This window comes from Thamnophis elegans, chromosome Z, assembly GCF_009769535.1.
Source record: "Thamnophis elegans isolate rThaEle1 chromosome Z, rThaEle1.pri, whole genome shotgun sequence".
Classification (NCBI taxonomy): Eukaryota; Metazoa; Chordata; class Lepidosauria; order Squamata; family Colubridae; genus Thamnophis; species Thamnophis elegans.
This window is the reverse complement of record NC_045558.1, coordinates 6866883-6887465: the sequence shown is the minus strand read 5'-3', so window position 1 is coordinate 6887465 and position 20583 is coordinate 6866883. Positions and strand designations below refer to the sequence as shown.

Genomic DNA, 20583 nt, shown 5'->3' with positions numbered 1-20583 from the left:
GCTGATGAGAGCTAAATAACTTGAAATAGATCTATACTAGTCTCCCTTTATTTATTTATCAGCACAAATACAACACAAATGTAACAAAGGCAACACAGTAAAAATATTGGGTTTCTGTCTGGATGGTCTCTCGTGACAAGCCGATACACAGAGAAAGGAAGCAGTAGGCTTCCTCCCATATTTGGGCATACCAGGGGTTGTGACACTAAATACATACATACATACATACATACATACATACATACATACATACATACATACATACATACATACATATTTAAAGTCACAACCCCTGGTATGCCCCAATATGGGAGGAAGATCACTACTTCCATTCTCTGTCCTTCAGCTCATCACAAGAGACCATCCAGACAGAAACCCAATATTTTTTACTGTTGCCTTTTTGCACAAATATAACATACATACATACATACATACATACATACATACATACATACATACATACATACATTCTACATTATTTGCAATGGAACAAGTGTGTCATACTAGAAATGATGGAAAGTAAATGACATCATCCTTACCAATGAACAAGCATTCTTCTATAGAGCATTCAAGTGTACACACTGATCATCATATATGCAATTTACACTATTCAGGGGAACAGCAAATCCACAGGGAGGTGTCAGTTTCCTTTTCTAAATCAATTTATGGACATTTCAGGGGGGGGGGGGAAACCAGTGGGTTGGATCTGGAAGTCTTGTAAAAATCCATGGAACAAGTTCCTGGAACTTGATTGATTTCAGTGGGACTGAAATACTGCTATCTTTGGATCTAATCCAACCCAACACATACAAGGAAATGTCAATTTGGGAATATGATTTTATTCTGTTATGTTAATTTCATGACTTGCAGTAAAAGAAAAAAAATAACACAATGTAACACATTGTGACACTAATACTCTTCAGGAAAAAAAAACACACCCCAAAATGGTTTAATGTTTACTGAACATGTATTTAGTGGAACTATAGAATCAATGTTTTTGATCAACTAAACAATGATTAAAGAAAAGTTTATAATCTTTGCGATAATGAAATTATTTGGGTGTCACCGTATTTGAAGATACTAATCAACATACGAGAGCTTAGTATATAATTCAAATAAAAATATAGATAGTATATTTAATATTTTCAACAGTTTCAAAGCTGCAGTAATTTAACTGATAAAAATAATATGGACTTAAGTGTTTTGCACATTCCTCAATTCAAGTATTTTTTTTTGAAGTAGTGAGTATAACAGGTAATAGCACCACTTTTACTGATACAGAGTAGGATTCTATATTTCACAATCTCCACACATACCAGTAGTTCTTTTATCAAGATTATACAGAAAACAATAATTTATATGAATAAAAAATGAAATCAATACTACTATCTTAACATAAACACTCATTAAATAACCCATGATGATAATTTTAATTTTTACTCCAAATCAACTACAAAATGAAAACTTATTTTTTAAATGTAATAACTTGATTTTGTAATTTTTCCTTTCCTAATATTGAAACTTGATATAAGTAGTATCCATAAGTATAGAAACTGCTGGGATTTTGCATTCTTTTTAAAGAGGCATAACATTTGAAAATTGGAGATCTGAAATATTTAAAAATTCATCAATTTCCAAATGATAAAGGCCCCCATTGAGAACTGTCTTAAAGACAGTTAAAGTTAATTACTATTTTAAATTAATTAAAAATTAAACATCTAATCTATTTCCACTGATGAATATTATATTTAGATGATATATTATTAGATCAACTCTCATAATTTGTGGTTCCTTGTGATCCAGTTTAGGTAGATGGTAACTGAAAAAAAAACAGCAAGAAATCTAAGCTACATAAAGGCATACTAAAATGGAGTTATAAAATAGATTTTTCCACCATATATATTTGTTCCAGTAGGGCTTTTAAGAGAGACTCTCACTGGATTACAGCTTTCAACTTCTTACCCATTCCTGCATGTATAAACACATATGAAAGAAAAAAAATATGTATTGATCAGTTGTGCTAATCCAATTGACCCCTCAAGCTACTTCAAAACAACTGACGTCACCATCTTTGGAAACTTAAAAATATCACTTTTTCGTTCTCTTGGCTTTTTTCAATATGTCACATTTTTTTCTATTTGGACGTCTGCATCGCTCATCAATGCTTGGAATACATTCATAATGCCAAACTTCATCCATCTTTTCAACAGGGTAAACAGCTTCAACATAATGGCGGATCAGTCTCAGTCTGACGGGATCGAGCTGCTTCTTGTTACAAGCCCCCGAATGGTTGTATTGCAGTCTGAGGTTATCTGAGGTAAAAAGCTCTGGAAAAAGCCTTACCAAGAGGCGGGCAGCGAAGTTACCAACTGAAAGGCTTTGTTGCACTATTTCCCTTACCTCTTTATCAGACAGCAAATATAGAGAAGGCACAGAGAAGTCTGGCGGAGGAACAATAAGTTCCTCGAGTGGTATCTTGCAAAAGTCTTTGTTGCTTCTTTCCGGAGGCAATGGTGGCCCTTCAAATTCCTCTTTAAATCGTTCTGGGTTTATTGCATAGGTCAGGAATTCCTTCCTCTCAGGTCCCGGTACATGGACTTTTCGCTGCAATTGGTACGTGCGTCTCTGTTCAGTATCTCTTCGACGACATCTTTCATCCAGTTTCCCAACAAATTCCAGCGTCCATACTCTATCATTCTTAGCTCTTGAATACAGCATTTGCACGTAGTGTCGAATCAATTTAATTCTCACAGGGTCAAGTTGCTTTTTGCCTAGTGAGCCACTGCAATTGTACTGTTTCCTTAAGTTTTCAGGAGTAAACAATTCAGGGAATAAGTGAACTAGCAATCGAGAAGCAAAATTACCTATGGACAAGCTACTTTCATATATATTCTTAAGCTGCTCCTTACTTAACAGATAATCTGAGACAGGAACGTCAAAATCAGGGGAAGGAATATCAAGTTTATCAAAGTCTATGGGAACAAGCCAAATCTTTTTTGATCTTCTACCCGGTCTTTCATATTCAAAGTTATCTTCTACTTTTATAACTGACACATCATCAGGCAAACTTGAAGAATCGTAGCAATCATCCCTCATCTGTTCATTCTCACTGTCATCCATATACATGCTTTCAAGTTCATCATTTATTCGCTGAACACAATGCTGTAACCAAGCCTTTCTCTCCTGCATAGCAGGAAAGTAAATCTCTGTGTACCTGCGGATTACCTGAAGTCGCTGAGGATCAAGTTCTTGCTTTCCACCCTCTCCGTAACAGCTGTATCTTTCAGCCAATTTTCTATGGTCAAAGAGTTCTGGAAACAATCTGTGTAGCAAAAATACACAAAATTCTCCAGGAGAAGACGCTTCATCTAAAAATTCATTTATATCCTGAGCATCAAATACCCATTCTGAGGCAACAGAAGTATTTCTATCAGTAGGTAGAATTTCATCATCATCTTTATCATTAATATGATCAGACTCATAAAAACTGGAGGGTTGTATATCTGGTTGACTGTTCTCCATCTCTCTCTGAGCCCAAAAACTATTGAAAAAGTCATTGACCTGAGGCAAACATTCCGTTTGCCAAACAGCGGGATTTTTCATGGATGGATAACAGACTTCCACATAATTTCGGATGAGCTGCAGATGAAGTGATTCAAGTTTCTTTTTGTTAAGATAACCACACGTGGTGCAGGCTTTACTTAATTCATCCTCACTAAAGAGTTCTGGGAAAAGCTGTACGAGTAATCGGCAAGCCAGATCACCACCTGATGTACCTTGATCCATAATCTGTTTGAGTTCTGAGGCAGTCAGTTGATATTCAGGAGGGGGCTTGAATTCTGCAACAGCATCCATTGGGCTGACATGTTTCTTAATTCTACTGACTTCTAGGGACAACAGATCGACTTTGCTATTCAGCTGAGTCATGTTAGAATTTAATGTATTCAGTGTATAAAACATTTTTTGTATTAAAGAATAGATATTTGAATCAGATTCGGCAGCGATATTGCTTGTGTCTCTTTTCCGCTGCTCATTCAAAGTCCTAAAACTGGAAGGACTGCTAGGATTAATCTTTTCAAATAACTCAAAGGTGGTAAACTGCTCTTTTCCTGGCAGAGTCTTCTTCTCTGTAATTTTGTGAGAGATCCCATAAAGAGGTTTCTTATATGAAGGCATAACTGTGTTATTCAAAGTTTCTTCACAAATCCATGTTAGACTGGAATTTTTGTTCTTGTTTGGCTGTTCAACATCTTCCTGAGTAGGCAATCCTCCATCTCTGCATTTCAAGTTTGAGGTCTGTTCCTTTCAATAAACAAACAGGTCATTAGTTTAAAATACTATTGAACAAATTCTTAACTTATCCTTAAGGAACAAGTAATACATTATCTGAATTTAAAAAAAGCATTGCTTTAATCTAATTTGTCATAAGATCAGTTGTAGATTAGGTTAGTTGAATTTAGTTCTCTAAAAGTCGGTAACATTCCATTAAATCATAAATTATTATATCTATTGACGAAGTGCAGCTAAATTAATCTTAATTTAACCAGCATTAACCAAACAGAGTATTATTTTAGCAGGCATTTGTTACTGCTTATTATTTAGATCAGAAGACAATCTTGAATGTAAGTAGATATTTAACAAATAAAACAAAATTAATTATTTGACAGAATAACAGAAGAAGCATATATTAAAATCCCATGTAATATTGCTTCTCTATCTTGTCATCCTAAGATTGCTGGCTAAAACAGATTCCCAAGAAATTTTCCTCCAATAAATATATTTAGGTAACACTTGCATATCTGTCCATAAATGCATGCTTGTTTACGCTAGCTGATCTGAAAAACTAGAAGGGCCAAGGAAAAAAATTAATATTAGTACCATTCATACTTATGGAATTCAAATGAAATGTCCATAAAATATGAAGATATTCAAGTGGTAGATAACTTCTGCCTTTTAGAATCAATCATCTTCAACAGCAAAAATATTGCCACTGATAAGATTATCTGCACCACAACCACTTGATCTCTGAAGGAACAGCAGTGTCTCCTGGTTAGACTGCATTTGGCAGGCAGAGTCTCCGTGGAGAAGATGCTAAAAGTACAAAAGACCATCCATTCTAGAGAGGACAAGATTATGAGTTATGGTCTTGAATGCTTCTACGTCCAAGAAGGTGTTAAACTGAGAAATAATCACAGGGGGCCAAAGGCTTTTTTGTCCACAGCCCCTATCTGCTACTCTTGCAGTAGCTATAAAAGAACAGAACAGAATGATGACCTATATTTGCTGTCCATATAACAGAACAGAACAGAGTAACAGTGTTGGAAGGGACCTTGGAGGTCTTCTAGTGCAACCCCCTGCTTAGGCAAGAAACCCTATACCACTTCAGACAAATGGCTGTCTAATCTCCTCTTAAAAACCTCCAGTGTTGGAGCATTCACAACCTCTGGAGTTGTCCCACTGATTAATTGTTCTGTCAGGAAATTTCTCCTTAGTTCTAAGCTACTTCTCTCCTTGATTAGTTTCCACCCATTGCTTCTTGTTCTACCCTCAGGTGCCTTGGAGAATAGCTTGACTCCCTCTTCTTTGTGGCAGCCCCTGAGATATTGGGACACTGCTATCATGTCACCCCCATAATCCTTCTTTTCATCAAACTAGACATAATCCAAGAGAATCTCCACATTGCACACTGTTTGCTTCAGAGGAAATCCAACCCTGTTCAGAGTAAAGGATATTATCAGAATATTCATGAAACTACAATGTACAATAGCAACTCCATCCTTCTGGAATTCAAGAAGAATCTGAACAAGTTGGAGAACTGAAAACAGGAAAGTTCTTGAACAGATAGAAATGTAAGACTCTACACTTACATTTCTACAATAAAAAAAATATAGGGCACAGATATGAAATGTGTGATTTACAGCTTGAAGCACTACATCAGAAAATGGGTGAGGTATTCACAATAAACTGAACATGAGCCAGCAGTGTGAAGCAGTTATTCAGACTGGGAATTAGTTACTCCCAATTTTGGGATGTATCAAAAGCACTGAATCAAACATATGTGACATTCCCATTCTCTTCTACTCTGTACTGCATCCTGAAGTACAATTCTGGACACCACTTTCCAGATGAAACAACAATCAAAAATAGGTCCAGAAGAGGACAACTATGAGACAAAGACATGTCCTACGAAGATTGGCTGAAGGAACTTGGGATTTTAGTCTGACAAAAAGACAAATGACAGGACACATATATAAAAGGGGCACCTATGGTGAGGAACTATATTTCCTTGCCACAGAATCTCATTATTTAAATAAGAAAGATGCATTGCTAGAAGGTTTTCCTTTCATTTATATAAAACCGTACAACAGTGGAACAATCTGCCTCTGAAGGCTGCAATTTCTTTATCACTGGAGATTTTAAGAAGAGTCTGGAAAACCACTTTTGGAGGATGGTTTAGCTGGTTGCAAACTGCAGAGGATTAGACAATATATCTGTAGTCATTTCCAACTGCATAATTCTATGATGCTATGTTTTGCTCCAGTCACAATAACAGAGTTCCATATATTCAGTAAGGATTTCCATCCCATAATTTGCATTAGTCCTTAAACTGCAATTTCATTTTCAAAACAGACATTCTTATTCATCAATGTTGGGGGGGGGGGAGCCCTTACCTGAACCTAAGCTATATCTTCTCTTAAATTTGTCTAAATATACTGCTGGTTGCAAAACAGGATATGGTGGCTTAATGCAGGTGCTCCAAGTTAATAATCACAGTCCACCTGATTTTTCCCTTCCAGCCTGATCCTTATAATTTTCTTCCTTCCTTTCAATCCTTCCCCATTTCTTATTAATCATAAATCCCTCTTGAGGTTAATAGTATGAGTTTTGTGCCTTCTAGACCTATTATGACCCAAGGTATGGGTCAGGTTAGTGCCAAAGGTATGAGCTCATTGAGTAATTCTGAACTATTCATTTTTTCTAGGCCTAACCTTCTCCATAGCATTAGCGTTCCGGGGAAAACTGCTCAGAAGTGTTGTGTTAAATTTACAAGTGGTCCTGTTAGATTGGGACCTTAAATATTTTTTAAACTTTCATATTTTTAATAATAATGTTTAAGGTTATTTTAATGTTCAAAATTCTAATATTATCTTAATTGTGATTTTTATTATTGGAACTCACCCTGAGAATTGTGAGATAATAGGGAAAAGTATACATCTAAATAAATTATGGTTGTATAAAACATATCACATCATAAAACATATGCACAGAAGCAAAACATTTCTTCTCGGAAGCATTAAAACAGCTCAGTCCTCTGAAAGACTTGACACAGCTGATTCAAGCTTTCCCCCCAGTACCTGTGGAAGGGTTGCTTGAATACACCTTTCATTGTCATCTTCACTATCCTTTAATTCTGAAGAAAAGGGATTTATATAATGCTCCCACCTACAACTTTCCATACAGCTACTACCATGTAAGCAGTGGTGGGTTTCAAAAATTGTTCGAACCTACTCTGTGGGTGTGGCCTCCTTTGTGGGAGTGGCTTGCTGCCCATGTGACCGGATGGGAGTGGCTTGCCGCTCATCTATATGAGTATAAATATAAGAATTTGGGAAAATATTTCCTTTATTTATTTCCATCCCTCATTCAATATAATGATTTCCACAAACAGAAGTCTTTCAATGAAGGACCTTTAAATCTAAGCTATTGTGTATAACAACTGAATTAATATGATGTCCAAATTGGTATCTCTTTGTAAATAACTACCTTCTGTTAAAGGAAATACAGGAAATGTCAAAGAAGCTGCAAATGGCCATAATGAATTAATGAAGACATCAAAATAATGCAAAATGCTTATATAAATTTGTATCTGATATAAATTATTTCTTGAATTTCTCCACCTATCATTAGGTCATAATTCATACTAATATTTTGCCTTGTTTGTGTGTCTTCAGTAACTCAGTACACAACAGATTTCTATATTTTGCAAACACATTTTGTCTCACATCAATATCAAATTGTAAAATGGAAAACATAAAAACATATGTGAATATTCACACTTTAAAATCTGATAGTATTTTTTTTTACTAGCCTAATGCTTATTCAAATATTTCAAAGGCAAACATGCACTGAACATTCTATCTTAAAAACGCAAAGAAACAAGTTTTATTGTCCCAGAAAAAATAGCTGAAATATTCCCATTTATTTTCACTAAGCCAAGATTGTATATATATCAAGGCTCAATATATAACAGCAATGATTCATCTTTGAGGAGCAGTTGCACAAAACAATGTCAGATAGTGGCGAGGCGGGGCTTGACGTCGCTACGACACAACCTGCAATCTTGGAGCTCCAGGATTGCTGTTTATATCTCTGTTGCTGGATGATCCTTTTGGATCTAAACTGTCTCGAAGAGATGGTGATAGAGAAGGGCACGTCCTGCTGATCTCAGGGGCATCAAAAAGCCCCTGAATGATCCAGGAGAAAGCTCTTTTTACCAGCTACAAGAGAAGCAGCCATTTTAAGATGCATAAGGTTGGGACAGACCCCTGAACAGCTGAGCAGGAGAGTGAGTGTGTCGGAATTGTTGAGATAAATTTTACTTTTAGAGAACACCCAAAAAGACTTTGAGTAAAGTTAAAATTGAAGACAGAAAAGAGTAAGCGGCAGATTAGCCTGAATTAAAATTATTGTGTTATCTTTTTTCTTTAATTTCATTTCTTTTTTTATGATGAAATTTTTACAAATGCCTCTTACTTTTTAAATTGGACTGGTCTCTTTTCCCCTTCTTCTTCTTCTTCTTCTTCTTCTTCTTCTTCTTCTTCTTCTATTTTTTCTCATTTTTTGTATTTGTAGATTAAGGATTCCCTTTTTATCGTTTCTCCAACGCGGCAGGATTGTCCTTTTTAACCATTTTTTCTCAACTTAAAGAAAGTTTAAAGAGAGGTCTAAAAGAAAAAGAAGCAACACTGCCACCTAGAGGCTGGAGGCTTAGAAATATTGTTTTTCTTTATATTTGACGTATATCTCATGCTTCAAGGCTTCAGAATTTATTTATTGAAGGGATAGTGGGAAGAGTACACAGGTGCTCGTCTGGAATGCTATCTGTAGCTGGACTGCAATAAAGAGAAAGCCTTGACTTGAAAGATTATAGTGAATTTGTTTGAAATCTAGTAAAAGGCCTTGGATGTTGTATTGGCAGTGTTTACAATTTGGAAGAATGGCGCAACATGAAGAAGGAAAAGATTTAACATTGAAAATAATATTATTTGAAATTCAAAAAATATTAATAAGCATAGAGAACGTTGAAAAGAGATTAGAGATTATAGAACAAAGAAGGAAAGAATGGAAGGAAGAGATGAAAATATTTTCAAAACGATGAAATTTGAGAATAGAGTTCAAAAAATTGAAGAACAAAGTGATAAGAAAATTGTTGACATTGACAACAAATTGAGCGTGGAGGAAAATGATAGAAGTGGAATGTGGAAAGGAGAGATTGACGAGCTGGAACTCTATCCCAGGCCTCAAAACATGGAAAAAGGAAAGGAAAAAAAACTTGGCAGAAATAATGAGAGAAATTTTGAAGGAAGCACCAATGATAACCAAATACAAGCTGATGGAAGGAACAGATGGAGGGTTCCATGTCTTTACAAGATATGCAATGAACAAGTTGCTAAGAGAAGTCCACATAAGACTTATTAAGAACACAATTAGAATACAAATTCTACAAATGGCAAGAGATACAGAATTGCACTACTACTGGAAGGATACAGGATGATGAAATGAAACGATATAATAAAAATTAAGTTAAACTTAGTTAAATTTTGAGTATTATGTATAAGACAAAGTAATAATATAGTTAAATAAATGATTAATAATGATAATGCATATATATATATATATATATATATATATATATATATATATATATATATATATATATATACACACATACATACATACATACATACACACTATACTGATAATATGAAATTTTATATAAAGTGTAAGCGAAGACTATGGAGATGATGTTGAAAAGCTTTATTATAAAATATAAACAATTTCGTATAAAAGAGAATATAAAGATGTAATACTACTGGATGACTTTAGGATGATATAATGAAATGCCATAATATAAATCTATTTTAAATTTAGAATACTTTATATAAAAAGGATGTAAAAAAAGTTATAGTCAATGATTTGACTATATTTAATGTTTAATAATCAGTCAAACAATATCTGATTTGATAATATGTGATCTTATATGAATGCTAAGTGATGACTATGGAAGGGATCCACAGAAGCCTTGTAACCAATTGACACACTGTTAGTAATGGAAGATGTTTTTATGTTCTCTGTCTTGTTTGTGTTTGTTTAGAAATAAAAACTTTAAAAAAAAACAATGTCAGATAGTTACTTAAACTTTGTATATTGATAAAACCTGTTTATTCTAATTTCAGCCATAATAATAGATACTAATGACAAACGTATGAAGAAACAGACATATTAAATAAATTACTGGCTTGAATATGTATGTATGTATGCATGTATATATGTATGTATGTATGTATGTATGTATGTATGTATGTATGTATGTATATATATATATATTTATTTAAAGTCACAACCCCTGGTATGCCCAAATGTGGGAGGAAATTCACTGCTTCCATTCTCTGTCCATTGGCTCGTCATAAGAGACTATCCAGACAGAAACCCAATATTTTTACTGTTGCCTTTGTTACATTTGTGTTGTATTTGTGCTGATAAATAAATAAAGGGAGACTAGTATAGATCTATTTCAAGCTATTTAGCTCTCATCACAGGTTCCAATCCCAGTAAGGGTATGGCTAGCTGATGAGAGCTAAATAGCTTGAAATAGATCTATACTAGTCTCCCTTTATTTATTTATCAGCACAAATACAACACACACACACACATACATATATATATAAAATCTGCTTTAATATAGTGCACTTCATGTATCAAATAAATGTTATCAAATAATAGTTGAAAAACTGTTTTGAATCTTGTCTTTTGAACTTTTGAATATACTTTTTATACCAGGGCTAGTCAACCGTTTTATACCTACTGTCCACTTTTCTATCTCTGTTAGTAGTAAAATTTTCTAACCGCCCACCGGTTCCACAGTAACAGTGATTTATAAAGTAGGGAAGTAACTTTACTTTATAAAATGTATAAAGCAGAGTTACAGCAAACCCCTACCGCCCACCATGAAGGCTGGAACGCCCACTAGTGGGCGGTAAGGACCAGGTTGACTACCACTGATTTATATAGTAGTTACTTCCGTAATGCAAGAAATGAACTTCACAGCGAAAACCATTTGAGTCTGAAGAAATACACTTCCCTGTTGATATAAATATATATCATAAATGTATATTTATCAATAATCCCAAGATAAAATAATACGTTTGAAATGCTATATGCAAGAAGTTACCTCTTGTGCAATGCCTCTTCTTTTCACACTTGGCAGGATTTCTTTGGGGTTCCCTGATCCATCCAAACCAAATGAGGTTCGTTTTCGCTTGTTAATGTCTTGTAGGGAAGTTATTAAACCATCCAGTGAATTCTTTTCAGGTCTTGGAATCACAAAGCAGTTTAGCATTTCATCTTCTTTATCAGTTTCTCCTTTCATATTATTTTTAATACCTAATTTAAAGAAAAATGGTAACACAGATATCACAGATAGGAAATTCATAAGCTACTGAGCCAAGATACATGTTTTGGTATGATATACAGTGGATATAAAAATATAATGGATGGTGTTGGGGTAAGACCAGCTATTTACAGTTCCACTTCTTTGCTTTTCTGCCTTCCTTTTCTTTTTTTGAGGGGGGGGGCAGGAGGGGCTTTTCTGCACTTTGTATTATGTTGCCTAATCTGAATAGACTAGAACGAGGATATGGTATACACTCATACATACACTGGATATAAAAAGTCTACGCGCCACTGTTAAAATGCCAGGTTTTTCAGGTGTAAAACAATCAGATCAAGATAAATCGCTTCAGAATTTTTTCCACCCTTAACGTAACGTATAAGCTGTACAATTCAACTAAAAAGCAAACTGAAATCTTTTTTTTCTGGGAAAATAACAATAAAAATGTACAGTGTGGTTGCGTAAGTGTGCACATCCTCTTATAAGTAGGGATGTGGTTCAAACTGGTGGTAAATAATAGCCAGTATACAGGTGCCATCAGTTCAAGTTATTCTGATCAAGGCCATACAAAGTTCAGCTGTTTTAGTAGGAGTTTTCTGTCATTTATTCAGTTGCCTCTTACGGCAGAAGGCCTGGTCTGCAAAGAGCCTTACAAAGCATCAAATGGATCTCATTGTTGGAAGGTATCAGTCAAGAAAAGGGTACAAGACAATTTCCAAGTTTATGGTTTGATGAGACCAGTGATGTGCAGTCAGGGGAGGCAGAGCCTCACCACTGTCATCATGAAAAGAAAAAAAAATGTAAAAGGAAAAAGGCAAGAGCTGAGGTCAGGCTGAGCTAGTTGCTGCCAGAGTCACCGTGGATGACTCTGCTTAGTGCTTAACTGCTTAAAAAAGCTTCTAAAAAAGCGCCCTCTACAGGAGGCAGCAGGAGAACGATGTGCCTCATCTAGTCTGGCGTTTTATGATTACTCGAGCAGAGTTAAGCAAGGGTTAAAAGCCTAAAAATTCCTGGCGTAGGTGAGGCACGTCATTCTCCTGCCTCCTCCTGTAGAGGGCGTTTTTTTTACAGGCTTTTTTAAACAGTTAAGCAGAGTCATCCATACGGTGACTCTGGCAGCAACTAGCTCAGCCTGACCCCAGCTCTTGCCTTTTTCCTTTTACATTTTTTTTTCTTTTCATGATGACAGGCAAGAGCAGAGTTGAAATCCTCTCTGAAACAGCTGGAAAAGGTATGTGTGGGTCAAAGGGAGGGGGAGGAATTCAAACTTCATCCTCCTGGTGCAACTTTGTGTGTGTGTGTGTGTGCGCGCGCGCTTGAGAGAGAGGGGAGGGGGCGTATTGAGACAGTTCTTTAGTTTATGCACTATGTAACACTCTAATACTATGCCTTTCGGTCTTCTGAAATTTTAATTATCCAATCAGAAGCAAAAACAATGTTTTCAGTAGAATGAATTTCCACTTCTACTTACGCATGCCAGCCAAAATGCTGCTAGTGGTATTGCTAACATGGGCTGAGGAGGAAAACCTAAATTTTCTGAATCCTGGTGTAACTTTGTGTGTGTTTGTGTGTGAGAGGGGGGGAGGGAGGGAGAGAGGGAGGAAGGAGGGGAAGAGAGAAGAAAAAGAAAGAAGGAAACTTATTTAGCAAAGGAGAAAAACAAATGCTGTCGCTTTAAATTGGAACTGAGCATGCCTGGGTGTAGGAATTCTGGGAGGTCAAGTCCACAAGTCTAAAAAAATTGCTGCCTCACCAGCCATAAACCTCACCGCACGTCACTGGATGAAACCAAGGTTGAACCTTTTGGCCATAATTCCCAAAAGTGTATTTGGTGCAAAAACATCACCAAAGGTTCACCATGCCCACAGTGAAGCATGGTGGTGGATAGCACTCTGCTTTGGGGCTGCTTTTATTCAATTGGAACTGGGGCTTTAGTGAAGGTGGAATAATCAGTCAGCTAAAATGCTGATGATGACGAGGAATTTCACCTTTCAACACAACAATGACCCAAAGCATACCTCCAAATCAACAAACAAATGGCTTTACCAACAGATCAAGGTTTTGGAATGACGAAGTCAAAGCTTGGACCTGAACTCAGTTGAAAACCTGTGGGGTAATTTGCAGGAGGGCTACGCACAGGAGATGCCTTCAAAATCTGGCAGATTTAGAGCACTTTTGCAAGGAAGAGCGGGCAAAGATTCCAAAGGCAAGATGTGCCATGCTGATAATTCCTACCCCAAAAGACTGAATGCTGTCATAAAATCAAAACGATGCTTCAAAATATTAGTTGAAAGGTGTGCACACCTATCCAACCACATGGCTGGCCTCAACTTGTCTGAAAAACATCTAGGAGGCCCGTTTCTTTTTTTCAAACCCTACCCTTATCTTTAGGCCCTGACTGCCCCATCCCCGGCTTCAAGTAGCTCCCATCCAGGGGTGGGTTCCTGCCAGTTCTAAGCTCCTCTATAGAAGAGGTTCCACAAATCTACCGTGCCGTTTAGAACCAGTTCCAGCTCCCTCCCTCCGCCCATCCGCACATCATCAAGATGAACAGCAAGAGGAGGAATTCTGGGAGTTGAAGTCTACAAGTCTTAAAGCTGTCAAGTTTGAACACCCCTGGGTTTTTTTTTCTCTAAAGGCTTAGGGGCGCGAGGGTCTTGTAACTTCACAGCTTTAAGACTTGCGTGTTTCAAATGCCAGAGTTTCTGAACCAACATTTTGGTTGCTAAGCAAGAGCGTTGTTAAGTGAGTTTCACCACATTTTACAAGTTGGCCACACCCACCCAGTTACATGGCTAGCAAACCACTCCCGGCAAGCTGGCCCAGTTATATGGCCAGCAAGCCACTCCCACCCAGTCACATGGCCGGCAAGCCACTCCCACAAAGCAGGTCACACCTATAGAAGAGGTTCTAAAAAAATTTGAAACCCACCAAATTTGAATCCCCTACTTTTCAACATCTACATGAAACCGCTGGGCGAGATCATTCGGCGGCACGGGATAAAATACCACCAGTATGTGGACGATACCCAGCTGTATCTGTCCGCCCCGTGCCAACTCAATGAAGCGGTGGACGTGATGAACCAGGGACTTGAAGCTGTTAGGGACTGGATGAGGGCTAACAAACTTGTGCTCAACCCGGATAAGACCGAGTGGCTGTTGTGTTTCCCTCCCGCCAATTTGGCAAATATTCCATCTCTCAGGCTGGGGAGGTCAAACATTATACCCCTCAGACAGGGTCCACAACTTGGGAGTCCTCCTGGACCCACAGCTGACTTTCGAACACCATTTGTCAGCTGTGACCAGGGGGGCATTTGCCCAGGTTCGCCTGGTGCACCAGTTGCGCCCCTACCTGAACCGGGAGGCTCTCACAACAGTCACTCGGGCCCTTGTGACCTCTAGGCTGGAGTACTGCAATGTGCTCTACATGGGGCTGCCCTTGAGGAGTATTCGGCGACTTCAGCTAGTCCAGAATGCAGCCGCGCGAGCGATTGTGGGTGCACCTCGCTTCACCCACGTAACACCTATCCTCCGTGGGCTGCGCTGACTACCTGTTGATCTCCGGATACGCTTCAAGGTGCTACTTGCCACCTATAAAGCCCTTCATGGTAGTGGATCTGGGTACTTGAGAGACCGCCTACTGCCGATCACCTCCACACGACCCATTAGATCTCATCGGTTAGGCCTCCTCCGAGTTCCATCCGCTGGCCAATGCCGACTGGCCACCACGCGGAGGAGAGCCTTCTCGGTGGTAGCCCCGACCCAATGGAACGATCTCCCCATGGAGCTTCGTACCCTCACCACCCTCCAGACCTTCCTCACAGCCCTTAGAATCTGGCTATCCCGTCAGGCCTGGGGCTAAAGATTGTAACCCGCCCGAATGGTATGAATGTTGCGTTTTAATCATGTACTGTCTTATATGTAAAAGTCTGTTCCCCCCCCTTCCTTTTGATTGTGAGCCGCCCTGAGTCCCCCCCGGGAAAAGGGCGGCATACAAATAAATAAACAATCCAAACAATCCAACCACTGGTCCCACCCATAGGAAAAAAATGATTTAGAAAAAAAAAAGAAGAAGCCCTGAAAGGATAAAAGGGAGAATTTTACAATCTCTGCAAAGTTTTACATCGTTCAGTTACTGTAAATATATTATGCTAATAATAATGAAAAAAAGACAGGGGGCATGGAAGGAAAGGAAAAGAAATCCAACCTTTCAACTTCAAAAATTGCAACCTTCCTCTAAAAACCACTCCCACTCCAGCTTCAATCGGTCTCCTATGACAACGATTACCGTATATACTCGAGTATAAGCCGACCCGAATATAAGCCGAGGCACCTAATTTTACCCCAAAAAGCTGGAAAAGTTATTGACTCGAGTATAAGCCTAGGGTGGGAAATGCAGCAGCTACGGTAAATTTCAAAAATAAAAAATCAGTGTTATTTGAAACTCAAAGTTATGTTTATTCAAGGGACCCGCTTAATTAAAGTGTTCTATAATATCAGTATGACTTATAATACTGCAAGTCTGCAATATTAAAATACTTGTATAGGGGATCCCCGGGATCCCCCGAAGAGATCAAATCACAACCAGTATGCCACCTTCTTAGTATATTGTTTTTATTTTCACTGAGTTTTTAAAAATGAGCATTATTTCATCCTTTTTTTCTTTATGTTTGATTGGTATCTGCAATTTGTGTTAATTCTGTTCATACATATAATATAAATGAAAAACCCAGCTCTCTTAAAAAATATTTTAAGTTCTTTCTGGTGCTCCCTTTTAGAATTGGCCAACTAATATTTCTGTTCGCCCAACTAATGTCAGGCAGAGTTAACTGAAAAAGTAATTTTTCATGAAAGGACATTTTCCTAGGATTTTAATTGTTCTTACTGTCAGATTTCTCCTTATTTCCAGCTTGAGTCTCCTTCTGACAAGTTTCCATTGCTTCTTGTCCTGTCCTCAGGTGCTATTGCTGCCGCCGCCTCCTCCTCCTCCAACAGCACCAGCACATTTGCTGCCCAGCGCTGCGGCTGAGGTGAAGCCGCCAAAGCTCCCGCTGGCGCCCCCGCAGCGTTGGGCGGATATCCGGCAGTGCTGTTGGAGGAGGAGGAGGCGAACCAGCCTGCCATCGCCGGCCACCGCTAGCCCCGCCGCTCTTCCCACCCCCCTTCCAAGCCCCACAGTCCAGCGGACGGAGCAGAAGCAGCTCCGGGGCTTCGCTGCTCAATCCGCTGGACTGTGGGGCTTGGAAGGGGTCGGGAAGAGCGGCGGGGCTAGCGGTGGCTGGCGATGGCAGGCTGGAATCCCCTCTCCAAGGGATCCCCGTGCAGAAAATGCGGGGAGCAGCAGCGAAGCCCCGGGGCTTCGCTGCTCCATCCGCTGGACTGTGGGGCTTGGAAGGGGGGTGGGAAGAGCGGCGGGGCTAGCGGTGGCCGGCGATGGCAGGCTGGTTCGCCTCCTCCTCCTCCAACAGGCAACAGCACTGCCGGATCCAGTTGTAGACTCGAGTATAAGCCGAGGCAGCTTTTTTCAGCCCAAAAAGTGGGCTGAAAAACTCGGCTTATACTCGAGTATATACGGTACAATGAATATGCAAATATTAATGTATGAATTCAATGCCTTGCTTACTAATGTATGTTAGAGGTTATATGTCTATAGTAAGGTGGTGTTGCCATCTGAAATATGGTTTATTTATTTATTTATTTATTAGACTTATATACCGCTTCATAGAGCTTTCAGCCCTCTCTAAGCGGTTTACAGAGTCAGCATATTGCCCCCAACAATCCGGGTCCTCATTTCACCCACCTCAGAAGGATGGAAGGCTGAGTCAACCCTGAGCCGGTGAGATTTGAACAGCCGAACTGCAGATAATAGTCAGCTGAAGTGGCCTGCAGTACTGCACCCTAACCACTGCGCCATCTCAGCTCCTGGTTCTACTTGTTGGGACTATGACCCTCCTCAAATCTTGTCTTGAGTCACTTTGACCTTCATATTGAAAATATTTTTTACATTTGCCTTCAGGCATATTTCATATTGCTGATATAGGCCAGTAGAATGATCAAGATTTTATCAAGGGACCAGTGAACCTTCCAATCATAATTTTGCTACTACTTTCTCATAATAAAAGTGTTTGGTTACCATCCATTTTTATTTAGAACTCAACATGTATAAAATCTCTATTTTCTCCTAATGTACCTAAGATGTTAGAAAAGTTTAAAAAAAAAAACATTAATAGGAGGGTGAAAAAGTAACATTTATACATTAAACTGCCCAATTCATTGTTACAATGCTTACATCAAAATAAATATTGGCTTTGGTTAGACAAATATTATAACTTGATAAGGAAATATATTTAAAGAACAGTACCGTCAGTATTATCTTCATCATCAAATAGTTCAGCTGAATTCATATTCTGTTCCTCTATATTAACAGAACAAGAAGAAAAAAGATGAAACATAAGCACAATGTAAATCAAATGATCCAAAAGTAGCATTTCTGGTATATAAGTAAGATGTACATCAAGTTGTAGGCCACATTTAGGTTTTAGGCAACAATGAATAGACTATAATTCTATGCAAGAGCAACATTTGCTTGTGCTGTTTGGTAGGCTAGTATAAAATATGTTGCTTGGGTCATGAATTAATATTATTAAGAATGTAAAAAAATGACAATAATTCCAGATTTCATCACACCTGTTGCTGGTCCTCTACATGGGGCTGCCCTTGAAGAGTATTCGAAGACTTCAGCTTGTCCAGAACGCAGCCGCGTGAGCGATTGTAGGTCCACCTCGGTACACCCACGTTACACCTATCCTCCGCGAGCTGCACTGGCTGCCCATTGGTCTCCGGACACGCTTCAAGGTGCTAGTCGTTACTTTTAAAGCCCTACATGGCATCGGACCTGGGTACTTGAGAGACCGCCTCCTGCCAGTCACCTCCCAAAGACCTATTAGATCCCACAGACTAGGCCTCCTCCGAATTCCATCTGCCGGCCAATGTTGGCTGGCGACTCCTCGGGGGAGGGCCTTCTCTGTGGCTGCTCCGGCCCTCTGGAATGATTCTCCCCATGGAGATCTGGACCCTTACTACCCTCCTGGCCTTCCGCAAAGCAGTTAAGACCTGGCTGTTCCGGCAGGCCTGGGGCTGTTGAACTATCCAGCCCCATTCGAGGTTATGGCTGTTGTATAATTTTAAATTGTTGTTTTTTTATTTTATTTTTTGTATCCCCTCCCTTTTTATTGTTAGCCGCCCTGAGTCTCTCGGGAGTAGGGCGGCATACAAACTTAATAAAATAAATGAATGGTGTGTTCGTTGTTTCAGAGACTAGCAACACAGATACTCCTAATCTAAGCATGATATTAATAGTATATGCATTCATGACAGACTTGGATCCAACTGAGTCTTCCTGTGAATGAGACTTCTTCCTTTAAGGTCATTTCAGTTAAATTGATTTTCCACAATGAAAGTTGGTGGGGGATGGAGGAAAGGTATTTTCTTTTTCCCCGATCCTATTTCTAATTTTATTACAGGAATGTCAAGCTTTTTAGAGTAGCTTTTAAGTAAAGACAAAGGAGATTTGGAGCAATTATTTCCATAAAAAGAACTCTGCATTCAGGAAACTAACATTGGATTGGAAATTTTAGGGATACATTTGATCTATTAAATTCCTTTGGAACAATTAGTTCTTTGTTAGAAAAAAGGCTTATCTTATATTCATTCTAATTACTTAGGCTGCCATCCTATGGGTCCTAGCTGTTGAGATAAATTCTTTCCAATCTCTGAAACAAACAAAAGAAGTTTGCAATAGAAATAGTTGGTGGCTGTGCATCTTCCAATCCTCTGCAACTGCTTTAAGTGCATTCATTTTCATTTATTACAATATAAAATAACATCCTTTTATGTGTGTTTTAAATAAACAGGGAGGGAAACAATTGCAAATATCCCCTCCTTTTTTCCTACCGTGTTTCCCCGAAAATATGACATGTCCTGAAACTAAGGCCATGCCACATTTTTCGGGTGGGCAAAACTATAAGCCCTCCACCTGCAAATAAGCCCCCTGGACAACTCCCCCCCGCTCCAGCCAGGGAGAGCACCACTCACCAACCTAGGGGTATCCCAAAGATGCCAAGCCGCAGGAATTGGGGTGGGGGCGACAAAGGCGCTTGCATTGCTTGGCGCCTTCGGGATACTGCTAGCTTGGTGAGCGGCGCTGTGCCCAGCTGGAGAGGGCGATTACCGGGCGGCTGCTCTCTTATGAGCGAGCAGCCAGCCCATAGAGCGTACTCCCAGAGCATACAACCATAGAATGTACGTCTAGAGCAGCCACTGCCGGAAGACTCGGTTTGGAAGCCACTGAAAAAGCCATGCTGGGATGGCGGTAGCAGCAGAGGTGCCCTGGCTCTGCAGGGAGAGTTGGGCCAGAGCATCGTGAGGCTGGGATGCGCACAAGCGGGGAGTGGAAAAGCCGCTCGCGTAACCCTCCTCTCCAGCCGTGCAGAGAGCCATTCACTGATCTAAAGGCATTTCGAAGGAGCCAAGCTGCGGGAGCCAGGCAGTGGCGAACAGGCACTTGCGCGACTTGGCGATACCCCTAGGTCAGTGAATGGTGATGTCCCCGGCTGGAAAGGGGGTTTGCCGGGTGGCTGCTTGTGAGCATGGTTGCTTCATGGCGAGCAACCTTCCAAAGAGCCGGGCACAGGAGCAAACAGTTGTGTTGCGTTGTCGCAGCAGTGCAACACAGCAGCCATGAAGCAACCACGCTCACGAGCAGACACCCGGCAAACCCCCTTTCCAGCTGGGCACAGCACCATTAATTGACCTAGGGATATCGCCAAGCCATGTGAGTGCCTGTTCGCCGCCGCCCGGCTCCTGCGGCTTGGCGCCTTCAAAATGCCTCTAGGTCAGTGAGTGGCTCTCTGC

At 39.5% G+C, this 20583-nt stretch overlaps 1 protein-coding gene across 2 annotated transcripts; it reads right to left on the bottom strand.

Moving 5' to 3' along the window:
* Positions 1-1783: 1783 nt before the first annotated feature.
* Positions 1784-18074, bottom strand: LOC116522815 (BEN domain-containing protein 3-like). 2 transcript variants are annotated; one of them, XM_032237857.1, is made up of 4 exons: positions 18032-18074; positions 14794-14796; positions 11453-11664; positions 1784-4302 (listed from the first exon to the last, which is right to left on the bottom strand). In XM_032237857.1, exons 1-4 carry the CDS (start codon positions 18072-18074, stop codon positions 2089-2091), a joined length of 2472 nt encoding a protein of 823 aa, XP_032093748.1. In that variant the 3' UTR covers positions 1784-2088. The 2 variants fall into 2 exon arrangements, with proteins under 2 accessions (XP_032093748.1, XP_032093747.1); XM_032237856.1 differs by lacking the exons at positions 14794-14796; positions 18032-18074 and having other exon boundaries at positions 11453-11713.
* Positions 18075-20583: the final 2509 nt, after the last annotated feature.